At 42.7% G+C, this 22,307-nt stretch overlaps 1 protein-coding gene across 1 annotated transcript; it reads right to left on the bottom strand.

Annotated features, from left to right (window-relative positions):
- Positions 1-2,044: 2,044 nt before the first annotated feature.
- Positions 2,045-21,883, bottom strand: Cbr4 (carbonyl reductase 4). The gene is made up of 5 exons (XM_052752345.1): positions 21,595-21,883; positions 19,515-19,635; positions 17,475-17,608; positions 13,641-13,775; positions 2,045-5,783 (listed from the first exon to the last, which is right to left on the bottom strand). Exons 1-5 carry the CDS (start codon positions 21,734-21,736, stop codon positions 5,605-5,607), a joined length of 711 nt encoding a protein of 236 aa, XP_052608305.1. The 5' UTR covers positions 21,737-21,883; the 3' UTR covers positions 2,045-5,604.
- Positions 21,884-22,307: the final 424 nt, after the last annotated feature.

Raw genomic sequence — 22,307 nt, 5'->3', positions numbered from 1 at the left:
TTTATAGTTTTTGACTGTTAATAGATAAGTGACAACTGCTGAGAGACATTTGATTGTAAAAACTACTAAATTAAACCAACCTATATATTTTTAAATTATCTTGACTTCAAAATTTATGTCAAAAAGATATGTTACCTTGAGGGAGAAGTTATGCTTTTGTTTCTACAGGAAATAAGAGACAATGGATTTATTCCAGGTTAAAAAAAAATCAGGTTTGATGGAGGAAGACCCCCTGAAATCCTGACTACAGACATGAAAAATAAACCTAAAGTAACTACAAGACACGTGATGTATATTTTACCTGCTCAAACATAAAATAAACAATTATCTATGACTGACTTATGCACAATACACAGTTTTTATTTGTATTAATACAGCTGTGTGTGTCACCTTTAAAAGTTTGTATATTTTCAGAACAAGGGGACCAGACACCAATAAAAATGGCCCAGGTAATCCAACATCAAAAACAGCTTCACGACTGAGATGATCCAGTCTCACAGACTTCTCCAGACTTAACAATTATCCTGTTTTTCTCACAGTCCCCCAAAGATTACCAGCGCGCCCAGTCAGTGTGAAGTAGTTTAGAAAACTACGCCCACATTCCCAAAATATTGGTTATAAATGTTTGTTTTCATTTAAGGTCGGTTACAAATTGTTATTGGTCATATTCAAGCTCTTTCTAAACAGAAGAAAGGCAGATATGATACAGAAATGATAGGATAAAAGGGTAGATTACTGAATCTACTTTAATCCAAAAAACAACTGTTAACCTCACACTATTTTACATTGGTATGGATTTTGGTTTATTAATACAAATTTAAAGTTAATTTTGTTATATGTGTATTTCCATTAAGAAATTAAGAAATACACATTAATAGTTAGTCATCTATAATAGTCAAACTTATAGTGATGTTAGTTTTCTAGGTATACAAAGACATATTTCAGATATATAATCTTCAAACACTTCAAATTCCTACAGAATATGGCATTTAAAATGTTTTAATAACTTAGACTTTTCATGACATTGGGACACGTCTGCTCCTGGCAGCACCAATATACTCCAAAAAAGATGACGGGCATTGAAGAAACTCCATATTGAGTTTGTTTGCTTTCTATATGGCAAAAGTTAGCCATGTGGGCAAAGAAACTGCCCTTGCCTCAAGTGCTGACAGTAAATGTGCTGTCCAATCTGGACAAGCAGGACACAAAGAAAGGCGACAGCCAAAACAAGGTAGGACAGTCCTTCAAAATTCTGTTTCACAGGAAAGTCTGTCAGCTATGCTAGGCCTGAAGGCCAAAATTGGGTGTCCCAATGTTACACCTTAGGTGACTGTCTAGGCAGTCAGCTGTTTCCGTCATTTCTTACATTTTTTGGAAGTCACTTGCTTACACTTCCTGCTTACTCAGGTATTACTATTTCCTTCTCAGGTCTTTGATGGAGTTGAAGACTAAGTAGTTATAATTATATAGTTTCCTTAGTTATGATAAAGGATAAATTAGATATAAAACTTTAGACTCACCAAGATAGGATAGATAATTGAATGCTTTCTCTGATTTTGTCAAATACAAATAGACTGGATAGCAGAACTATAATTCTTACTTGATAACTGTTTTGTTGTATGTAATTTTACTATGTTAAAGTTAAAACCATGCTTTTTGATTAGATAGAAAGGGAGAATGCTGTGCGATGGTCCTTCTGTACTCTGTGAATATGTATTGCTCTCATTGGTTGATAAGTTTTGGCCTATGGCAAGGCAAGATAGGGCTAGGCAGAACAATCACACTGAGGACTCAGAGGAAGAGGGGCGGAATCAGGAGAGGCGAGTCAGCTGCCCACAAACAAGATGCCAGAGAGCAGGTAAGCCACCAACCGTGTGGTAATAAATAGATTAATAGAAATGGCTTGATTTAAATGCAAGTTAGTAATAAACCTGAGCCATCAGCCAGGCATTTATAATTAATAAAAGCTTCTGTGTGTTTATCTGGGACCAGGCAGTCGAGACAGAGAAACTCTGCCTCTGTTTACATTTCATTGTTTTTTGGGGGGTTTTTTGGCTCTTGTTCATATAGCCCAGGCTAGTCTCATGCTTGCTATGTAACTAAAATCAACCTTGCTCTTCTATACCCCCCACCCTAAGTGTGAGGATTACAGGTGAGTGCCACCATATCTATATCCAGCTTCTTTCTCATTCCTTTTCCTCTTGTTTACACAACAAACCAGTTTCACTGATGACTTCAGAACATGGTGTGTCCAGGAAAGGGAACTGAGGCCTGGGCAAGTGTAGATGGCCAAAGATGAATGGGTCGGACCATAAGGAAGCTACCCACTCTCTATGCTCAAACTCCCCTACCCAGACTCACCACCTGTGAAACATCCTGCCTACAGCATTTCCTAACATGCCTAAAAACGCTACAACCTAAAAGTTCTCCAACTGCCACACCTTGCATTTAGCAGGCCATTCATTCAGGGGTACGAACTGCTCTCCCATATGTTCTCATGCTGAATCAAAGGCTTCAGATGTAACCTCTGGGTAGCCTACCGACTTAGTAGGCAGATCCAAAGCCTGATGTACAATCCTCAGCACTGAGAAAAACAGAATGCTAATAAACTAAGTAAAGAAAGTATGTCAGAGATAAAGGACTCCATATTTAGTATACAGCTTTTGATTTATGACACTATTTTCCTGAATTTATTAGTACATCTTATTCACATTTTTGACTTGATTTTCCATATATATTTAAATCTCCACTTAATGTTCTGTTCCACTTGAAAACAGCAGTTAGATGACTCCTGGATCCCTGGATTGTGTTCTGTTCTAGTCTGAAGTACTAAGGATCGAACCTGGGGCCTTGCTTCTGCTGGGCAAGAACTCTATCACATCCCCAGACCTCCTTAAATTTATTATTATTTTGAAACAGAGTCATGCTGACTTTCCCAGGCTGTCCTTGAACTTGCTATGTTCTTGCCTCAGCTGCCCAAGTATCTGAGGTTATAAGCACCTTGATAAAAACATTACTTTATAAAATAAAATATTAAAAACATTTGGATGATGGTAAATAAAAAACAACATGAATCTAGTATATAGAAATAGTTTATTATTCCCCATAAGAGTTCAGGCAATAAGAATGCTATCTATATTGTATTCAGTTATACATCTTCATCTCTTCTAAGACCAATGCTTTCCAGGCTGAGGAGGAAGGTCAATGGTAAAACTCTTGCTTGGCACCTGGCAGGCCCTGGGATTGATCCCAGCACCACTGAAAAAAAGTCCATGCCTTATCTCTAGTGAAAACAATAATACATTCTTACTGTACACTTTTATGATTATTTAAGTGTAATTATTCATTACCATTCTAAGATTTGGAGCTGAATCATTTTTATATCCACTAATGTAAAATATTCTTAATTATATTTATGTGTGTATGTGTATATGCACGTGTGTGTGCGCGCACGCATGTGTGTGTGTGTGTGTGTGCTAGGATTAAAAGCAAATGCAATAACACCTGACTATAATTTTGCACTTTGGTTTGAGACAAGACCAAACCAAACTGACCAGAACTATGTAGACCAGGCTGACCTTGAGTTCTTGGTCATCCTGCCTCAACCTCATAAGTGCTGGGATTACACCACCACACCCAATTCTTCATAGTATTTTAAGTTGCTAGCTATACTGAGGTTGTCCTGAGAGAAAAACTCCGTAAGTTCAAGATCTGTGTGGCTCATAACTGTAGTAGGTACCTTAAGGACTCATCCTTACCATCCTCAGTAACTGCTCCATAGAGAGTCCACTGCACCACACTTACAGTAGCACGTTATTTTGCTGAGTTGCTCTGTGAAAAGCAGCATCACTCTAAGAAACCAGGTCTTGGCTGTAGAGACGCCTGAAGAGATAGGAGCACTTGCTGTGTAACCCTAACACTCCTGGAGAAAGCCGAGCTTACAACCCCAGTACTGAGGGGCAAAGACAGTGAGACTTCAAGGGCTCACTGGCTAGTCACCATAGCCAAAATGGGGAGTCTCTAGTTCACAGACAGCCCACCTCAAGTCAACAAGGAGGGAAGACACCAATGTCCTCTTCTGGTCACATCACACCACACACACACACACACACACACACACACACACGCACACGCACACGCACACGCACACACACACACACACACATACACACACACATACACACACCACACATACACACGGACATATATATACACACTACATATACACATAAATATACCACACACACATACCACATACACATACCACATACACACATACATATACTACATACATACATACACTACACACACACACACACACACACACACACACACACACACACAACCCTCACACATGCATACATGTACATATACACCACACACACACAGTCAAGTCTAAGGCAGTTATGATGGCTCACACTTATAATCTCAGCATTTGGGACATTAAGGCAGAAGGACAGCTGTAAGTCCAAGGCAAGCATGGGATATATAGTAAGTTCAGGCCATCCAGGGCTACAGAACGAGATCCTGGCTCAGAAAGAAGATGAAGAAGAGGGAAGTCGGGTAGAGAAGGAACAGGAGGAGGGGTAGTGTGAGACAGGATGGATGGTGAAGGAAAATCCTCTCTAAATGCATATCTTTAACTGACATTTTTTCTAACCTGTATTAAACAAATGATTGCCTATGCACACACATATGCACTATTACACACGAGGTATGGTGGAACACACCAGGAATCCCAGCCCTAGGAAGATTACTGTCAAGAGGATAGAAAGGCTCACACTGTGGTCAGCCTGGCCCACACTGTGAAATCCTGCCTCAAAACACAAACCAGAACATAAAGGTGAGCCTTAGCAAGGCTGCTAAAGTACTGTGCTGCTGATTTGAATGAGAAATGTCCTTATGGATTCATGTCTGAACACTTGGTCCCTAGGTGGTGGCACTGCTTGGAAAGGTTATGGAACCTTTAGGAGGTGAAGCCTTGCTAGAGGAAGTATGTCACTGGGGGTGGGCTTTGAGGTTTTACAGCCTGGCTCCACTTCCTGTTCCCTCTCTGTGCTTCCTGTGTATGGATGAAATGTGAGCAGCTAGTTTCCGGTTTCTAACACCATGCTTTCCGTAACTGCCCTGCCATGATGGATTCCATCCCTCTGGAACCAAAAGCATCAAGAGACCCTTTCCCCCTCTAAGTTTTGGTTATGCTGTTTTACCACAGCAACAAAAAGTAACTGACAAAAAAAAAAATTGATCTCAATCTTCTGTAAATACTCTTATTTTAGCAACAGCACAGTCTGTGTCTTAAAAATCCAGCTTGATACATTTAAACTATATCACAATCAGACAACAGAATTTTCTATTTCCAAGGCAAAAATACAAATACTGGTGCATATCTTTTACAAAGTGTCTATGTGCTAAAATTGCTATGGCCTCGAAAGATAAAGGATTCATACCTTTTAGATTACAACCAGTCACACATTGTTGTTTTGAAACATGTTCATACAAAGATAGAACCATTTTTAGTAACAAACCATAGAGCTATGATAGCCTAATTAATATTGTGCACGTGACCCCAGTCACCAGCCATCAGCATGGAATCATCTCTAATCAGACAGTGAGCTGCAGTCCTCCATCCACAACCAGAACATGTCCTGTGATGTACGGCGACTCCAAAAGAAAGACAACCGCATGCGCCACTTCAAGAGCATCTCCAAAGCGCCCAAGAGGGATGTTTTTCTTTAAATAGTCTTCTTTCAAGTGCTTTGTCATGTCCGTGTGAATGAATCCTGAGAGAAAAATGTTCAGTCAGTTAAAGTATAGACACTAAAGACGGCTGTTCATCTTTTATAAGGAGAGTTTGCTTCTGAGAATGGGACATTATTAATAAACACTGTTAGGAAATACCAAATATTGTTAGCAATTAATTAAGTGTACAATTTTATTAACTTTAACTCAGTGACTCTTTATTGAACACAAAAATGCCTGACTCCCAAGTCCATGACTCAGCTCTTGGCAAACATAAAGGTAACGTTGAGGAATGTAGTAGGCAGATACAAACATAAATTAAACAGTGCATTCTTTGGATGGCTATAATCTACGAGAAAGGAGGCAATTGCTGCATACCCAGTTGTAATGTAATAAAGTCTGGTGAATCCTCCTATAACACTATAAATAAAACACTAGAGAAGTGATTTTCACACAGATGGGGGAGAAAGTGAGAAATAGCGTTGAGAGAAGGCATCACAAAGATGGTCCCATGAACTGATTTTGCAATCCTAGTAAGAATTAATCCATTCCACTTACTAAACCAAGATAATTGATGAGAGGATAGCCCAGGATTCCAAAGTCCACATAAGAAAAACTCTTATGGTCATATCTAATTCTGATAAAAAATATACACAAAAGATGAAATTTTTAACTCAATATTGGTATACATGCTATAGAGTATACAAAGAGCAAGTTCTTCAGAGTGAAATTCAATATATATTCAATAATTCACAATGATAATATGTATGCACACATATACCAGGATCATCTATAGGTTTAAGACAGTAGTTCTAAACCTTTGGGTCTTGACCCTTTGGGGGTTCAATGACCTTATCACAGGGGTCACATATCAAATATCCCATATATCAGATATTTACATTACAATTCATAACAGTAGCAAAATTACAATTATGAAGTAGCAATGAAATAATTTCATGGTGAGGGGTCACCACAACATGAGGAACTGTATTAAAGGGTCACAGCATTAGAAAGGTTGAGAACCACTGATTTAAGAAATTCCTACAAGATTATAGAGACAAATATATATAGATCACTAGTAAAATGTCACCACATAATATCTTGTCTACCAATTAATACTAAAAAAAATTGTTTGAGACATGGTCTCACCAGGTAGACCAGGCCAGCTTAAAACTCACATAAATCCACCGGCCTCTACCTTTTGAGTGCTAGGACTGAAGGCGTATGCCACCATGCCCAGCTTCTGTCACTAGGTTTTGTTTTGTTTTGTTTTTTAAAATGCAAACAGTAGCCAGGCAGTGGTGGCGCACGCCTTTAATCCCAGCACTCGGGAGGCAGAGCCAGACGGATCTCTGTGAGTTCGAGGCCAGCCTGGGCTACCAAGTGAGTTCCAGGAAAAGGTGCAAAGCTACACAGAGAAACCCTGTCTCAAAAAACAAAAAAAAAAAAACAAAAAAAAAAATGCAAACAGTAACCTAGAGAGCAGCAGGTCTGGGAAAGTTCATAGTTCAAGGTGACAAAAGAGTACTCAATGCCAGACAAGCCATAGGAAGTCAAAGTTCACCTACACTCACCATAAAAAGTTTTCAAATTGGCTTATGTTAAACACAATCATTTATAAGTTAAATTATATTATGATTTACAAATGATGTGTTGATCAGTGTGAGCTAAATACTGGATTCATCTGCTAGTTTATTGTCTAATACTATATAATTAAGTTTACTTTGGGTTTTCACTTATGAAAACTTAAATCTTTTCTTTAAAGTCCTGTGAGAAATAGTTGTAGATTTTTTTTTCCTACCATAAAATCTGAGACAGTGAGAAGTTACTCAAGACATCTGGAAATAAATCGAAAGATCTTTCAACAAGGAACGGGTTAAGACCTGATACATGGCAGCATAAAATAATGTTGGTATTAATGACAGAAATGGAGATTTCACATCTGTAATCTTAGAAGGTTATGTGTGAATCCATTACATCACTACTGAAAACAAGGTGAAATACACATGTCAAAATGCTAACACTATCATCCAATTATCACTGGACACCAGAGTGGCAGCAGTTACCAGAATTATACACCAGATGACGATTCTCTTTGTACTTTGCTTTTTAGGCTGTCCACACAGATATACTTAATCTTTGCACTCAGATAAAATTATTGAAAAAATATGAACATTATGAGTTACAGATGGTCTATACTGAGGGCCAGAAATAACAAAACTAATGGTGTACTACTTGAGTTTGCCTGTGAGAATATACTGTGAAACACAATAAAACCTCAGCGCGTTTATTTGAAAAGTCAGCAACATTTCCTTTCATCTTAAACACAGGGGGTGAGAAGAAAAGGATGAAGACAGACAGCCTCTGTGGACCTTCAACTCCTGAGCAGACCTGCTGTTTTGAGACAGGATCTTACCGCGTAGCCCTCGCTGTCCGGGACTCCCTATGTCATCAAGGCTTATCTCAAACTCAGAGACCCACCTGCCTCTGCCTCCCGCACGCTGGAACTAAAGGAGTGTGCCACCACACCTGGCCCAAAGACGAAGCTTAGTTCTTCTGTGAGGAGCCAGAATCCAGCAGAATCCAATTCTCTTAAGAACCCGTGAAACTGATGAGATCCCAATGCCGTGTGCTAGCCCACTTCTTTTCAAGGATGCCCCAGAGAAAATGAAGCCTATAATCACCTCAGACTATAAAAGTTGAGTGCAATAAAATGACTAATGTGAGTGCTGACAACTTTGTGTTACAATCCCTAACCTAAGGCTCGGGGGACATTGCAGAAAGGGGTGGGAAGGTCTTAAGCCGGCAGAGCAGGATGTGTGCTATGAAATGTTTTTTCTGCATGTGACAGGGAAGCTGACCTCATGAAGTCTCAACAATGCGGTCACCTAAACAAGACCTGCCCAGTGACAATTCCAGTCGACACAGCAGCATGGAAGGGAGGGACCCCACAAGGCCTGACCCCGAGATAAGAGCTGCAGCCAATGCATGGCTGCTGAGAAAAGGAGAAACAGTCTCCTCCAAGGCTGAGTCCCCAATAGGCTATCTAATCCCAAGGAGTCAGCCCTAAATCCATACACATCCAAGCCACACTAAGAGGAAGGAGCAGACTGTTACACATGCATAACACATGTATCTATGTACCAATAATAACTGAAGAGGAGGTCATGAATATGAGAGGGAGTTGGGAGAAACAGAAGGGGTAGCAGGGGGAGAAGGAAGGGTGGAAATGATATACAGTATTCACATATAATCTCAAATTTTTAAATGAAAAGAGAAAAATCCGTTATCTTCTCAAAGAATTCATGATACAACTGTCTTCTACTCTTTAAAATTCTAACAAAATTGGGCTGGAAAGACGGCCCAGCGGTTAAGAGCACTGGCTGCTCTTCTAGAGGTCCTGAGTTCAATTCCCAGCAACCACACGGTGGTGCACAACCATCTCTAGTGGGATCTGATGCCCTCTTCTGGAATAAAAGCGTACATGCAGATAGAGCACTTGTACTTAAAATAATAAATACACCTTCTAAAAAAATTCTAACAAAATTGGCATAAAGTGTTTCATATTAACTCCATAAACTCAGCAGAAAAGGATGTATTTTAATCTAAAAAACAAATAAAAACAAGCCATAGGAAACCACAGTAGCCATGAACACTCTTGTCAGTACAGGCTAGAGACTTTCAGGCCGACTTCCCGCTGGCTCCGGTGGTGTTTGCTGTGGTGAGGAGACCACTGGATTTGGGTTCGTGAATCAGGATTCTGTTCCCTGCTCTGCGATACTGGAAAGCTGTGAGCGAAGGAGGCTGAGCACTAACCGACACAGTCCATGTATCACAAAAAGAAAAACAGACCCAAGATGGCGAGTCCCTGAGGATTCCTTCTGGCCGTGCATGGCTGGCTTTTGAATAAGAAGTCTTCATGACTGGAAGGTTAGGAAACTGAGAAAAAAAGAGCCCTCGTTTCTTACATAACTTCTTACACACAAATAGGTGTGTCTACTACCCAAAAGGAGTCTCCTCCACAGCTCCAACTCGGAAAACAAGGACATCAGTTGTCAGAGGGACCCTCCGCAGCCCCTCTGCAGAGCTGTGGACGCACACTAGCAGTGGCTATCTCACAGAGAGCTGCTGGCCATCACTAAACTGTACAACCTAACACTGAAGTGGGTGCAAGGGAAGGGAAGGGGCCGGCTAGACGGTTCAGTGGATAAAGGCACTTGCCGCAAGAACCTGACGACCCGAGTTCAATCCCCAGACCCAGTGATGGAAAGGGCAGAGCTGTGATGTCCCCTGGCCTCCTCGAGTGTGCCACGGCACGTGCACACGTGGCATGAACCACAAATGTTCTGTTTGGGTTTTTTAAGGAAGGGGAGAATTTGCCCCGACACACCAGTTTTTCCTCTTGGATCATGTCTAATGAGAAAATGAACATACATCCCTACAGATCCTTCTCTTTCATCCGTGGGGTCTTTTTAATCAGTAGACTTTATTTGACCACACTTTAGGTGTACAGAACTATGGAACAAAAGCTCCTGTGCTGATCTCACTGCCCTCACCCCTTCCTCCCTCCATTTCCGCCATGGTCAATATCTCACCTTAGTGTGGTTATGTGCTACAGCTAATGAACAGTACAGACATGTTACTAGGTAAAGTCCTCGGAATCCTTGAGGGGTCACCCTGTAGTGTATAGATAGGCTTCAACAAATGCTGTTGTCATGTTATCCACCATTAGAGTACCACGCACAGTAGTTACTCTGACCTGTCCTCTCTGCAGCCTTTCAGACCTCATCTGTCTGCTCCAGTTCACTGGAAATTAAATAAGAAATGTTAAGCTAATCTCCTAAGACAAATCATTTGGGCTGTACCAAATGTCAATGTTATCGTATGCCAATGCTCATGAACCATGTCTCCCTTAGAAACACATTCACAGCCCAAAGCACTACATATCAGTTATCTCTTAGGTACCCCACCCCATCTATCACCGAGCTGAGAGGAGACATTAGTGGTCCCCAAACATCCCACACACCTATCATTATGCTGTTTCCTTTCCAGTTCGTCTTCTTTCCTCGGCCCCCAAAAGACACTCCCCATATCATTCCTATTAGTAAAGCTCTGGGAAGTTTGCTCTGCTCGCCTACTTTTGCTATCCCTGCATTTACCAAGACTTAAATGGCTATAAAAACTATAAACTACCAGTAGGTGCCACTCTCCAACAGAGGATGCTGCTGCATTACTTCCCTGTAATGACACTTAGAGATTTCCAACTGGCTACAAAGCCACCATCCCTTAGACCAAGAAACAGTAAGTGAAAGGACATGCAATCGAGCAGCTTAGAACAAAGACACTACACTTCACTACCGGATATACAATCACACACCCAGCATGGGGGTGAGAAGTGGTGTCTGGGGATCACTCAGGGCCTAGGGCATGCTGGGCAACTAGACCACACCCCCAAGCCCACTTTTAAAATATGAACTCTTTAGAGTCTGGGATACTCTGACTCCTAAAGGCAAGCATGTAGTTCTTGTCCAGTGAGAATTTGTATTTATAATATCTGAAGAAGGTACATGTCATTGATTCATTCTGACTAGTAATTGACTATAGTCAATCTATCAACTATTACTTCTCACATTCATCGATTTCCAATTATTGAGATTCATCTATAATGACAACTTTACTTTATAAGCTTAGCAAGTACTTTAAAGAACAAGATCTTTAAAGAACAGTCAAGGATTTAGGACAGAGTGACAGTCTAACTCATTATTTACCTTGTTCCCAGTACAATTTGCTTTTCAACTGTTTTCCTACTAATTGGAACCTCCACCTGAAGTTAATCAAGAAAACGGGACATAAAGAGGAACAAACTAGAGGCCTGAGGGCTGGGAAGATGGCTCAGTGAAGAACGGCTTACGTACTAGCATAAGACCCACAGTCTGGACACCCGGGACCCACACCAAAGCCAAGCATGGCAGACTCAGGGTCTTGCTAAGCTTAAACAACAAGCTTCATGTTCAGTGAGAGACCCTGTCTCAAAAAATATAGTGGAGAAGCGATTGACTGGCTTCCACCTGGGAGTACATGGGTAAGTACATCGTAAGTGCACGTTTGTTAGCTCTGTTTAAGGATCTCGTGAAGAAGCTGATTTATCTTAATATCAAAATCAAGTCAATAAATAACCTATAGAATTGATTTAATCTTGTCATTTCAATCCGTACTATGAAACATTTTACACACACACACACACACACACACACACACACACACACACACACTATAATATTACAAAGGCCACTCTACTAAGTGGCCATGTTTTAGCAACAGATTTTTTTAGCCCCAATATGATTGCACTGGAAAAATAAGATCTTTACAAAAGACTCTATGGCACTTGCATAACACCTTTAAAACTCCTCCCCTGTATACAAGCTGGATTTCCAGCATTCATCCCATTGCCTTGACAACTAATCCACAACAGACATCCTTCAGCATCTCCCTAGTGTGGTACCCATCACCATTCTACCTCCAGCACTTGACATCGCAGTGATTTGTTCGTTTATGTCTTCCCAACTGTATTCTGCATCTTGCAGCAGAAATATCTCATTCATTTTTATTACCCCTGAACCCAGTACAGAGGAAGACACCCCAGGACATCCGCTGCATGAGTCTGTGAATTGGAAAGAAGGGCCTTCCTCTCAGCTAGTCGGCTTTTACATCACCAAGAAATGGAATTAACTCCTCATTATTCATACCACTGCAACCCCCCAAAGAGAAAGGGCAAGTGCAAGCCATTCCACACCACAAATCAACCACCCTGTAGATGCAGATGGCTTGCTCAGCCAACACCGAATGTGACAGCCTGCACAGAGCATAGAGAAGCAGAGAGCCAGGCCAACATAATGACATGGAATTACAAGGAAAGCTTTTGTTTGGGAGGCCTTTTCCCTTCAAAAATCTGACATCTGAGCTGTAATAACTTCCTTAGTGTTCATAGATTTGGTATGTCTCAACTTAGCTAGTCTGAAACCAAACAGTGAGCTGGGATGAAGGTTCACAGAACATCCTGAAAAACACCTGCCAGCTCCATGTGAGTGTCAACTCTCAGGTCCCAGCTGGAGCCAGGAGGGAGTTAAAAGGGAAAGATGGCAGAGGTCCACAGCAGTGCACTCTCCTACAAACAGCCAGTCACTCCAAAGAGCAAACTTCACACAGGTGATTAATTCTTAAGTATTTAAAATTACAGGAAATAAAGACCGTATCTAGGTGTGGCTTAGCAGTGAGACACAGATCTGAATTATGGCATCTTTTTATTAGCAAACGGAAAATAATATACAAGTGGAAAAAGGGGGATAATAAGTAAATAAATACGTAAACAGGTAAGAAGCTAGAGAATCCCAGATCATTAGAGAAAAGACGGTAGCAGAAGAGGAGTAAGCGACATAAATATTACGATTCTAAAGGAAACCGTGGGGACACTATTCTTTCAGCTTTCCATGAAATGGCCAGGTAGCTTTAGGGAGATTACATTGAACCCTTGGTCACAATCTTCTAAAATGTCGGTGTGGCTGGAATAAGCCAGGTGTGGTAGAGCAAGCCTACAATCCCAGCACTAGAGAGCATGGTGAAGACCCCGGCTGGAAACACAAGATGACCTCCAAGGTTCTGTGACCATAATGTATTCCCTAACTTGGGCAAAATTTAAAAGTAAAGACTTTGATGTAAAACATGAGGTCCAAGAAAAGTTCTTTAGTCACTAGTCCATTATTTCTTTCTACAGTGATTTTAGAGAGACACTACCCAAACGTCAATTAATGACTAGCAATTTACCAATTAATGGGCAAATAAATGGCCTTTCTTTATGCCACAAAACCATAGTATGGTTATTGTACAAAGTCTTCACTGACCTGGCGCAACCACATTGACTCTGATTTTCTTCCGCGCGACCTCCTTAGCGAGTGAGCGTGAAAACCCAATGAGCCCTCCTTTGCTGGCGCTGTACGCCGACTGGCCCACGTTGCCTTTGAAACCAATGATACTCCCTGCGTGGAAAGAAGAAATAGAGTAAGTGTGAACCAATGGGCTTGTTATTTGAAAATTCACATAATGTACAGTCAACAAACCAGAATGGGAAACCCACCTTCCTCCACTCTTTGCTAACATGAGTACCTCTAAGTATTGTCCTTTAAGGAGTAGCATTTAAAGGGTTCAACCGGATCCAGACACACACGGCAAACAGAAACGGAGAGAAAAAGATGTAAAACCCCCAGGAACAGGGAAGAGGCTTCCATGATTTGTTCTGTATGTGAAAGATTGGAAGAGGTCAGGGGGGAATGCTGGGACTGACAATGTGATTGTGTGAATGAGAAAAGTCCCCTAGGCTCTGACAGCGGAACACCTGGCCCCCAGGTGTCGCTGTTTGGGGAGTTTTCGGAGGTGTGGCCTTGCTGGAAGTGTGTCATGGGGAAGGGGGGGGCTTTAGGAGTAGATCGCTTCACCCTGCTCCCAGTTCTCTCTCTACTTCATGCTTGGGGTTGAGAGGCTGTCTGTCACCTCTCAGCTTCCTGCTTCTCCCACCATGCCTGCCTCCTGCCTCCCCACCATGATGGACATCACGGTGTCCGTAAGGGACCATAAGCCAAAATAGACTCTCTCTTTTATAAGTATTCTTGGTCATGGTGTTTTATCACAGCAGCAGCAAAGTAACAAGCAGAGGCAGAAGTGAGATAGAGCCAGAAGATGTAAAATGAAGGCTGATTCATTTTATGATTCTCTTGTAGATATGAACAAGTATTCCCGTTCACCTGCAAGAATGAGTCCAGTAAATTTCAACTACAGTCAATCAAAATCAACCATACAAACTTCCTAACAGTGCAATGTTGCTACTTTTGTTTATATTTATCTTGTACTTGCTAATAAACATTACTCAATGACCTTGTCTAATAAATAAGTAAGAATAATTTATAATTCAAATATCAATTTATGCCAAATGCATGTTCGCAAAACAGAAGTAGGGAAGTAATTTTCTGCACCACTGGCCTGTGCTTACAATATAAAAATTGAACAGGAACCTAACACACACACACACACACACACACACACACACACACAAAACAAAAAATTGAAATTACTTTAGAAAAAGAGAATATTCTCCTTTTTTATTATAATCAAGAAGCCCAATGTTAAAATGTTTACTTCTATTAGACAGTAAACCATTGCTTTATGACAGTAACTTGCCCCAAGAAATACACTGTAAGGTGTGTTCACAGGGGTGCGAGCACCCCAGAGCGTGCTTACATAAAGCAAGCTGTTATAGCCCACTTCCTCTGCACTATATGGTATTTCCCACTGTGCCCAAGCTACAAACCTATGTAACATGAATGCACAGATCGGCAAACAAGGATAGGCACATGTGTATCTAACCATGAAGAAGAACAGAAAAAGAGTAAAAATAAGCTACAGAACAACTGTCATGTATCTGTCCTTCACCAACTGACTTGTCACATGGCACATCACCAAATGTGGGCCCTCAGTTAAGACAGGAAGAGAACTGTTCGGCACAGGAAGAAGGATAAGCCATCAGGTGAAGAAGGGTGAGCAGGAAAAGGGGTGTGGGGGAGAAAGAAAGACAAAAGCCAAGATCCAGGCATGGCAGATGATCCAACGGGAAGCTTCGTAACTAGCAATCAGACCACACTCCGTTTTCATTTGGTCAAAGTCATGACTTCTGAATAGCAACCAATCTACAAGTTCAGCCTTTTCTGTTGGTACTTTTCTATAGAATAAGTATGTCCACTTATTATAAATACACCAGTCTTAGCAACATACTAAGATTTGGGGACTTAAGTTTCTGTAACTTATCTAAAATGTAGGTATTTTAACAAATATGCCCTGTGATATCCAGGCACAGTCTCGGGTCTGTGTGTCAGGTCTTAAGAACCCCAAATCTGAAGTCCGAAGACTTCGGCTGGGCCCGAAGGCCACAGGTCCCCCATTCCTCCTAGGACAGAGCTTTAACAAGCACCCTAACTCTTCTGCAGCTGTTCAAGGTATTGCTTGTCACTTAAAAATAAAAAGCAGACAGTCTGCTACAATTTTCAAATTCTATCAAATCCCACGTTACTCTGCACTCTCCACTCTTCAGGCACGGATCCTGCCTCTTCCTCGTGGCTCCAACAAACTAAAGGCTGCTTCCCTCCACTCTGAAAAGCTGAGGTTTATTTAATCTTCCTTAAATCTTGACACTAGACAGATCAGTGATCCATGCAATTGCTGTAAATAATTATTACATAGCCTCCATGTCTACAAGTTTTCTTTGAAATTTGAAAAATTAGATTGGATATCTTTGCAATTTTTAAAGATAAAATATGACATCATTTTCTACCTCCTTCTTCCAGCCCTCTCATTTGCCCCCTCACAATATCTCAAATTAAGACTCTTTTTCTCTTTGTTATTATTGTTACATATATATAAATGCATAAAAACAACCTGCTGAGTCTTTTTAGTGTTGCCTGAATGTAACGGTATCAGGCCTGACCACTTGGTACTGGATGACCAATTGGATGGCTCATCCCTGGGGAAGGCTATTTCTCCTGTTCTCAGCAAACCTTAGTTTCCTGTAGTTCTTTGTTTAGGGGTAGGACCCCTTGAGATTTCCCCCTTCTGTCTTAGCAACCTCTACTGTGGTGGTCTGAAAGAAAATGGCCCCCAAAGGGAGTGGCACCATTAGGAGGTGCAGACTTATAAGAGTAGGTGTAGCCTTGTTGGAGGAAGTGTGTCACTGTGGAGGTGGGCTTTGAGGTCTCATATATGCTCAAGCCACGCCCAATAAGACAGACCACTTCCTGTTGCCCGTGAGTAAAGATATAAGAATTCTTGGGGCGGGAGAGATGGCTTAGAGGTTAAGAGCACCGACTGCTCTTTCAGAGGTCCTGAGTTCAATTCCCAGCACCCACATGGTAATGAGATCTGGCACCCTCTTCTGTGTACATAATAAATAAATAAATCTTTAAAAAAAAAAGAATTCTCAGCACCTTCTCCAACACCATGTCTGCCTGCCATGATGATAATATACTGAACCTCTGAAACTGTAAGCCGCCACCTCAAGTAAATGTTTTCCTTGTAAGAGTTGCCATGCTCATGGTGTCTCTTCACAGCAATAAAACTCCTAACTAAGACATCTACTGATATATCACCATCCATGTCTTGTTTAGGCAGCCATATTATTGGGGTATCATACGTGTAGCATCCTGGTCATTTCTAGGAAACACAATCTCACAGTACATTATCTGGCCCTTTGGCTCTGTCATTATAGGTTTGACAAAAATAGAAAAGAAAAAAAACCGAGATGCTTGATTTCTCTTGAAAATTGAAGCTGCTGACAAAATTGGTACGGCATTCATATACAGCAAGTCTACTAGACGTGCGCAGCTGTGGCCCCTCCCATCCCATACAGTCTCGGAACACTGAATCTAGACGTCACTTATCACATGGCGTCTACTGTCGTTTTTTAATACTTGGTGAGTCAGTCATTTAACGCCCACTGACTCCTGTGGGGATGTGCATCTGTGAGTTGTGTCTCCTTCACTGAGCAGTTAAATACTTTCCCCACAGATAACAAAGGGATCCACAATTTCACTGTTGATGAAGTAAGTCAGTGGACTAAGTACTCTGATGTTTATATGCAATATAAATAATATAACATAAGATAACGCAGTCAACCCACGAGGGTGGGAACTCACCTACATTAACGATGGAGCCACCCTGCTGAAGCATCGTCCTCATGGCAGCTTTGCAGGTCAGCATGGAGCCCAAGAGGTTAGTGTGAAGCTGAGACACCATATCTTCGGTTCTTGTTCTTACGAAAAGAGCATCTCTACAGGAAAGAAGCAGCAGGAACATCAACAAGTATATCAAAGAATCCCAGTTGTGGGGCTAGGGAATCGGCTCAGAGTTAAGAGTTCCAACCGTTCTTTCGGGAGAACCGAGTTCCGTTCCCAGCACCCATGTCAGGAAGTTCACAACCACCTGGAACTCCAGCTCCAAGTCCTTAGCTTCAGGACTCCACAGGCAACTGCACTCATATGCACATTCTCATACACACATACACACACACACACACACACACACACACACACACACACACACACACACACATATGAACGCACGCACACATATAAACACACAAAATTTTAAAGTGGCAAAAGCAAATCTTTTAAAAAATCAAGTCAAAACGTATGTACAATTCTGATTTAAAATATAGTATAAGCTATGCTTTCTAGCTAAGCCGTCCCACTTTGAACTTGACTTTAAAACCACTAAAGTAGCTATTGATGACCCAGAGAGAAACCACGTGGTGGCAGGATTCTCTCTGTACTGGAGTGGCAAATGCTGCCAGTGGCTAAACACAGGATCAAGCAACCAAATGGCTTAAGCTACTGCCAGATTTGCCTTGTTTAATGAGACGGTGAATCTAAATACTGTTCCCTAAACTCCACTGTAGGTAGAGTTTTCCTGCCTGGCCCACAGTCAGGACAAATCTCTCTCACCTGCCAGTCCCACAGCCACTCAGACCCAACCAAGTAAACACAGAGACTTATATTGGTTACAAACTGTATGGCCGTGGCAGGCTTCTTGCTAACTGTTCTTACAGCTTAAATTAATCCATTTCTATTAATCTATACCTTGTCACGTGGCTCGTAGCTTACCGGCATCTTCACATGCTGTTTGTCATCGTGGCGGCTGGCAGTGTCTCTGACTCAGCCTTCCACTTCCCAGCTTTATTCTCCTCCTTGTCCCGCCTATACTTCCTGCCTAGCCAATGGCCAATCAGTGTTTTATTTATTGACCAACCAGAGCAACACATTTGCTATACAGAACATCCCACAGCACTCCGCTTTAAAAAAATGGCAGCCCCCTACCCTATTATTATTACATTTATCATTCTATATGCTACATTAGGGGTAAGCTGATGATGACCAATGGAACTCAGAACACTGGTTTCCTATGAGAAAAGATTAAGTGGTCTTCTGGCATGCTGGGCCATGAGCTGGTGATGGTATGTTAGGGCTGATCCAACCGGACATTAATCTCAACATAGAAGAATAGGGCTAAAGAGACAGCTCAGTGATTGAGAACACATACTTATCTTACAGAGGACCCGAGGTTAGTTCCCAGCACCCATATCAAGTAGCTCACAGCGGCCTGTATCTCCAGCTCCATGGTTCTTTTAGTCTCTGTGGGAACCGACACACATGTGTACATACTAACATGCAGACACACATGCATGCACCAATCTTTTTAATAAAAGAATGTATGGATTGACAATTTTCAAAGCATGTCTTTTCAAAAATAGCCTAATACATTACCCCATACTAACTGTGGTGATTTGAATGAGAATGGTCCCCATAGGCTCATAGATTTGAATGCTTGGTCCCCACTTTGGGACCGAGTTTGGGAAGGATTAGGGAGTGTGGCGTTGTTGGAGGAGGCATGTCACTGGGAGTGGGCTTTGAGGTTTCAAGACCTGCCCGTTCCCACTGTGCCCCATCTCTGCCTCCTATAAGGAGATCACGATGAGTTTGCGGCTGCTGCTGCTACCGTGACTTTACTCCACCAACATGACTGCAGGACTCTGAAACCATTCCTCAGTTCAACACTTTATTTTATACATTGCCTCGGTCATGGTACTTCGTCACAGCAATGGAAAAATAAGACATGGACCTATTAAGAAAAATCTCTTTTAAAAAGATATAAGAAATTTACCTTCATCTTTGACCAACCTGTTAATACCAGCTGCATTTACCAAGAAATTTACTGGACCTAAATGCTTCTCCATCTCTTCAAATGTATTTTGAACATCCTGTTCTTTAGCGACATCACAGCTAAATGCCAAGTGGTTTCCTACAAGACAAAGTGAAATCAGAATTGCCTACAAATCTGAACTTGAATTTTGAATGTATTTGCTATATGATTAGACTATAAGACAAGCCGGTGTTGAGCCCAGAGATGACCGCATGTCATGGGTTCCTGTCCTCATGGACCATCTAATGAAAGGGACAAAGTGGGCAGGAGTGAAGAAGAAATAGCGGGGTTTTGTTTCTTCCTTCTTGTTGTGTTTGTTTTTGCTCTGAGACAAGGTCTTCTTACTGTGCTGCAGAGGCTAGCCTCAAAACTCAGCCTGAGATTACAGTGGGCACATGAAATACGATATCACAGAAAACTAACTTGAACTTTGGCGTTTTCTGGCTGGGCGTAGTGGTACCAGGCACTATCCACCATGCCACAGCTTGCTGGATTCACAAGTTGAAAGCTATCCTGGGTAGGTGAGACCTCAGATCCTTAGGAAGGAATAAGCTTAGAACGTTTAAAAATAAAAATAGTCGGGGCCAGCAAGATGGTTCATTGGGTGAGGGTACTTTCCACTAAGCCTGATGATCTGGATTAAACCCATAGGATTCACATGGTGGAAGGAGAGAGCAGACTGACTTCTACATGTTCACCATGACTTCTACATGTTCACCATGGCACAGACGTACCCACCCACCTAAGTTAAAAGAAAAAAAATTCAATTTTAAAGCCTGCAATAAAATCTGGGCATGGTAACTAGCACATGCCTGCATTCCCAGCATTGAGACAGGAAATTGGGGCTGTAAGCTTGTGTGGCCAACATGGGCAGGGGAGGTGGCTCCGTAGAGCTCTGAGTTTGGCCTCTATCACCACACGCAAGCCATTATACTTCAAAGGAAAGTAATTCTCATTTAACAAGCTACCATGTTCATTCACATGCCCTTAACCTCACTGTGTAGCCAAGTTGAAACAACGGTATGGTACGTTGGAGAGCCACAGAACAGGTGTTAGCACCACAGAGCACCTTGGAGTATCAGTTGTCTGGCCAACTGAAAGCAGGGCTGACTGGGGGCTGAAGTCACACCTTGTGTTCACACCCAGGATGTACAGATCCCACATGGTGCTCCCCTGTGTTCCCAGCACTGAGGAGGCAGAGGCCAGATCTGGATCCAAGGGGAGCCTAGGCTGCACAGTGAGGCCCAGTGTCAGAGAAAGTAGGCTGGAGGCAGACATCACACGCAGGTTCAAAGTGTGCTTTGTACTAAAGATGTCACTGGCACAGCACAGGAAGGGTAATCTCAGCAGTGGGGCGATTGAGACACAAGAATCACGAGTTCAAAGCCAGTCTGAGTTACATATCAAGACTGCTTCCATATAAGTAAATAAATATAGCAGACACCCGATACACCCTCAGATCTCTAAGACCCAATGCTTTTCCGACAGTGACATGTATTTTTTTTTTCTCCATTCTAGTAACCACACTGCCTTCCGTGTTGTCTTCTCACAATCATCGAGACTCAAACTTGCAATTCAATGACTAATCCGTTATTAACAATCGGGGTGGGGGTGGGGGGGCTGGAATTGGAATGCAATTTAAAGGATCTGGCAAAACAAACTAGTAACTTATTAAAAGTGTTTGATCAGCTTGGGGAAAGCAGCCCTGTATCTAGCAACTGGTTTGCTACTTAAAAGAGTTTCTCTTTGACATACTGTTGTGTGCCTTCGCATAGGGCAAGGAGAGCCCACAGCAAAATACAAGCTAGCCGTTTCTACCCGGGCAGCCTGACCTTCCTGACTTCACTCCTTTCGGTCTGAGCCAGAGGCCGGAGCCAGGGCGGCTCTCAATGTCAGTCCTGGCCGTGGGGTGAGAGCCCCACTGAGGACTTGGTCGTGGGTCACGAGCGATCTGGTTCACAGACTGATCTGCAGGGCCAGGGACCCGGGGGCCGGTGGACTCGGGCTCGACGGCGGGCACCGCGGCCGCGCGGCGGGGGCACGTCTTCCGGTACCTACCGCCGAGCTCGCCGGCGGTGGCTTGGGCCACTTGCAGGTTTCTGGCGACGATCGCCAGACGGTAGCCCTTCTGTGCCATGAGCTGAGCTACCGCCCTGCCGATCCCCCGGGAGCCTCCAAACACCGCACAGACTTTGTCCATCTTGGACCCCCCGGACCGGCCAGAAGGATCCCTGGGAGTCAGAACGCCTAATAAAAGGCACAGTTGCGGTGGGGGGGAGGGAAAAACGAGTAAGCACTCCCTTCGAACAGCCGACCCCGGCCACCAAACAGGGCGCGAGGAGTTAGACGTCGGCGGCGCGCACGGGCTCGTCGGTGTTGCATTGCATGCTGGGACTTGAAGTCCTCGCTGTGAGGCCCCCCGCCGGCGCCTGTGAGCATTGCAGGAGCATTGTTGCTGGCTGCCTCTTCCCACGCTGGGATAGCCGGTTGGCACTACGGTTCAGGGGACCAAAGGTCATTTGCGAAGAGATAATAGAGTTGCCAAAACCGTGGACTTTCCAGACCGTAATTAGCAGCCACATTATGTCCTTTGGGGTGTGGACGTGTCCTGGCTTACCTACGTTTTTTACTGTAGCCAAAACCTGTTGGAGAAATACGAGGTCGTCCCCCACCCCGCCCCCCCACAAGTTACCGTAGACATTAGCCTTGCACGGCAACATTATTATGAGGGTGGATGTCCTGTCGAAAAACACTAGCCGGACGTGGTGGCA

The sequence above is a fragment of the Peromyscus californicus genome, unplaced genomic scaffold, assembly GCF_007827085.1.
Source record: "Peromyscus californicus insignis strain IS unplaced genomic scaffold, ASM782708v3 Scaffold_23__1_contigs__length_62951481, whole genome shotgun sequence".
NCBI classification, from domain to species: Eukaryota; Metazoa; Chordata; class Mammalia; order Rodentia; family Cricetidae; genus Peromyscus; species Peromyscus californicus.
The sequence above is the reverse complement of the archived record's forward strand: the minus strand, read 5'-3'. Positions and strand labels throughout refer to the sequence as shown.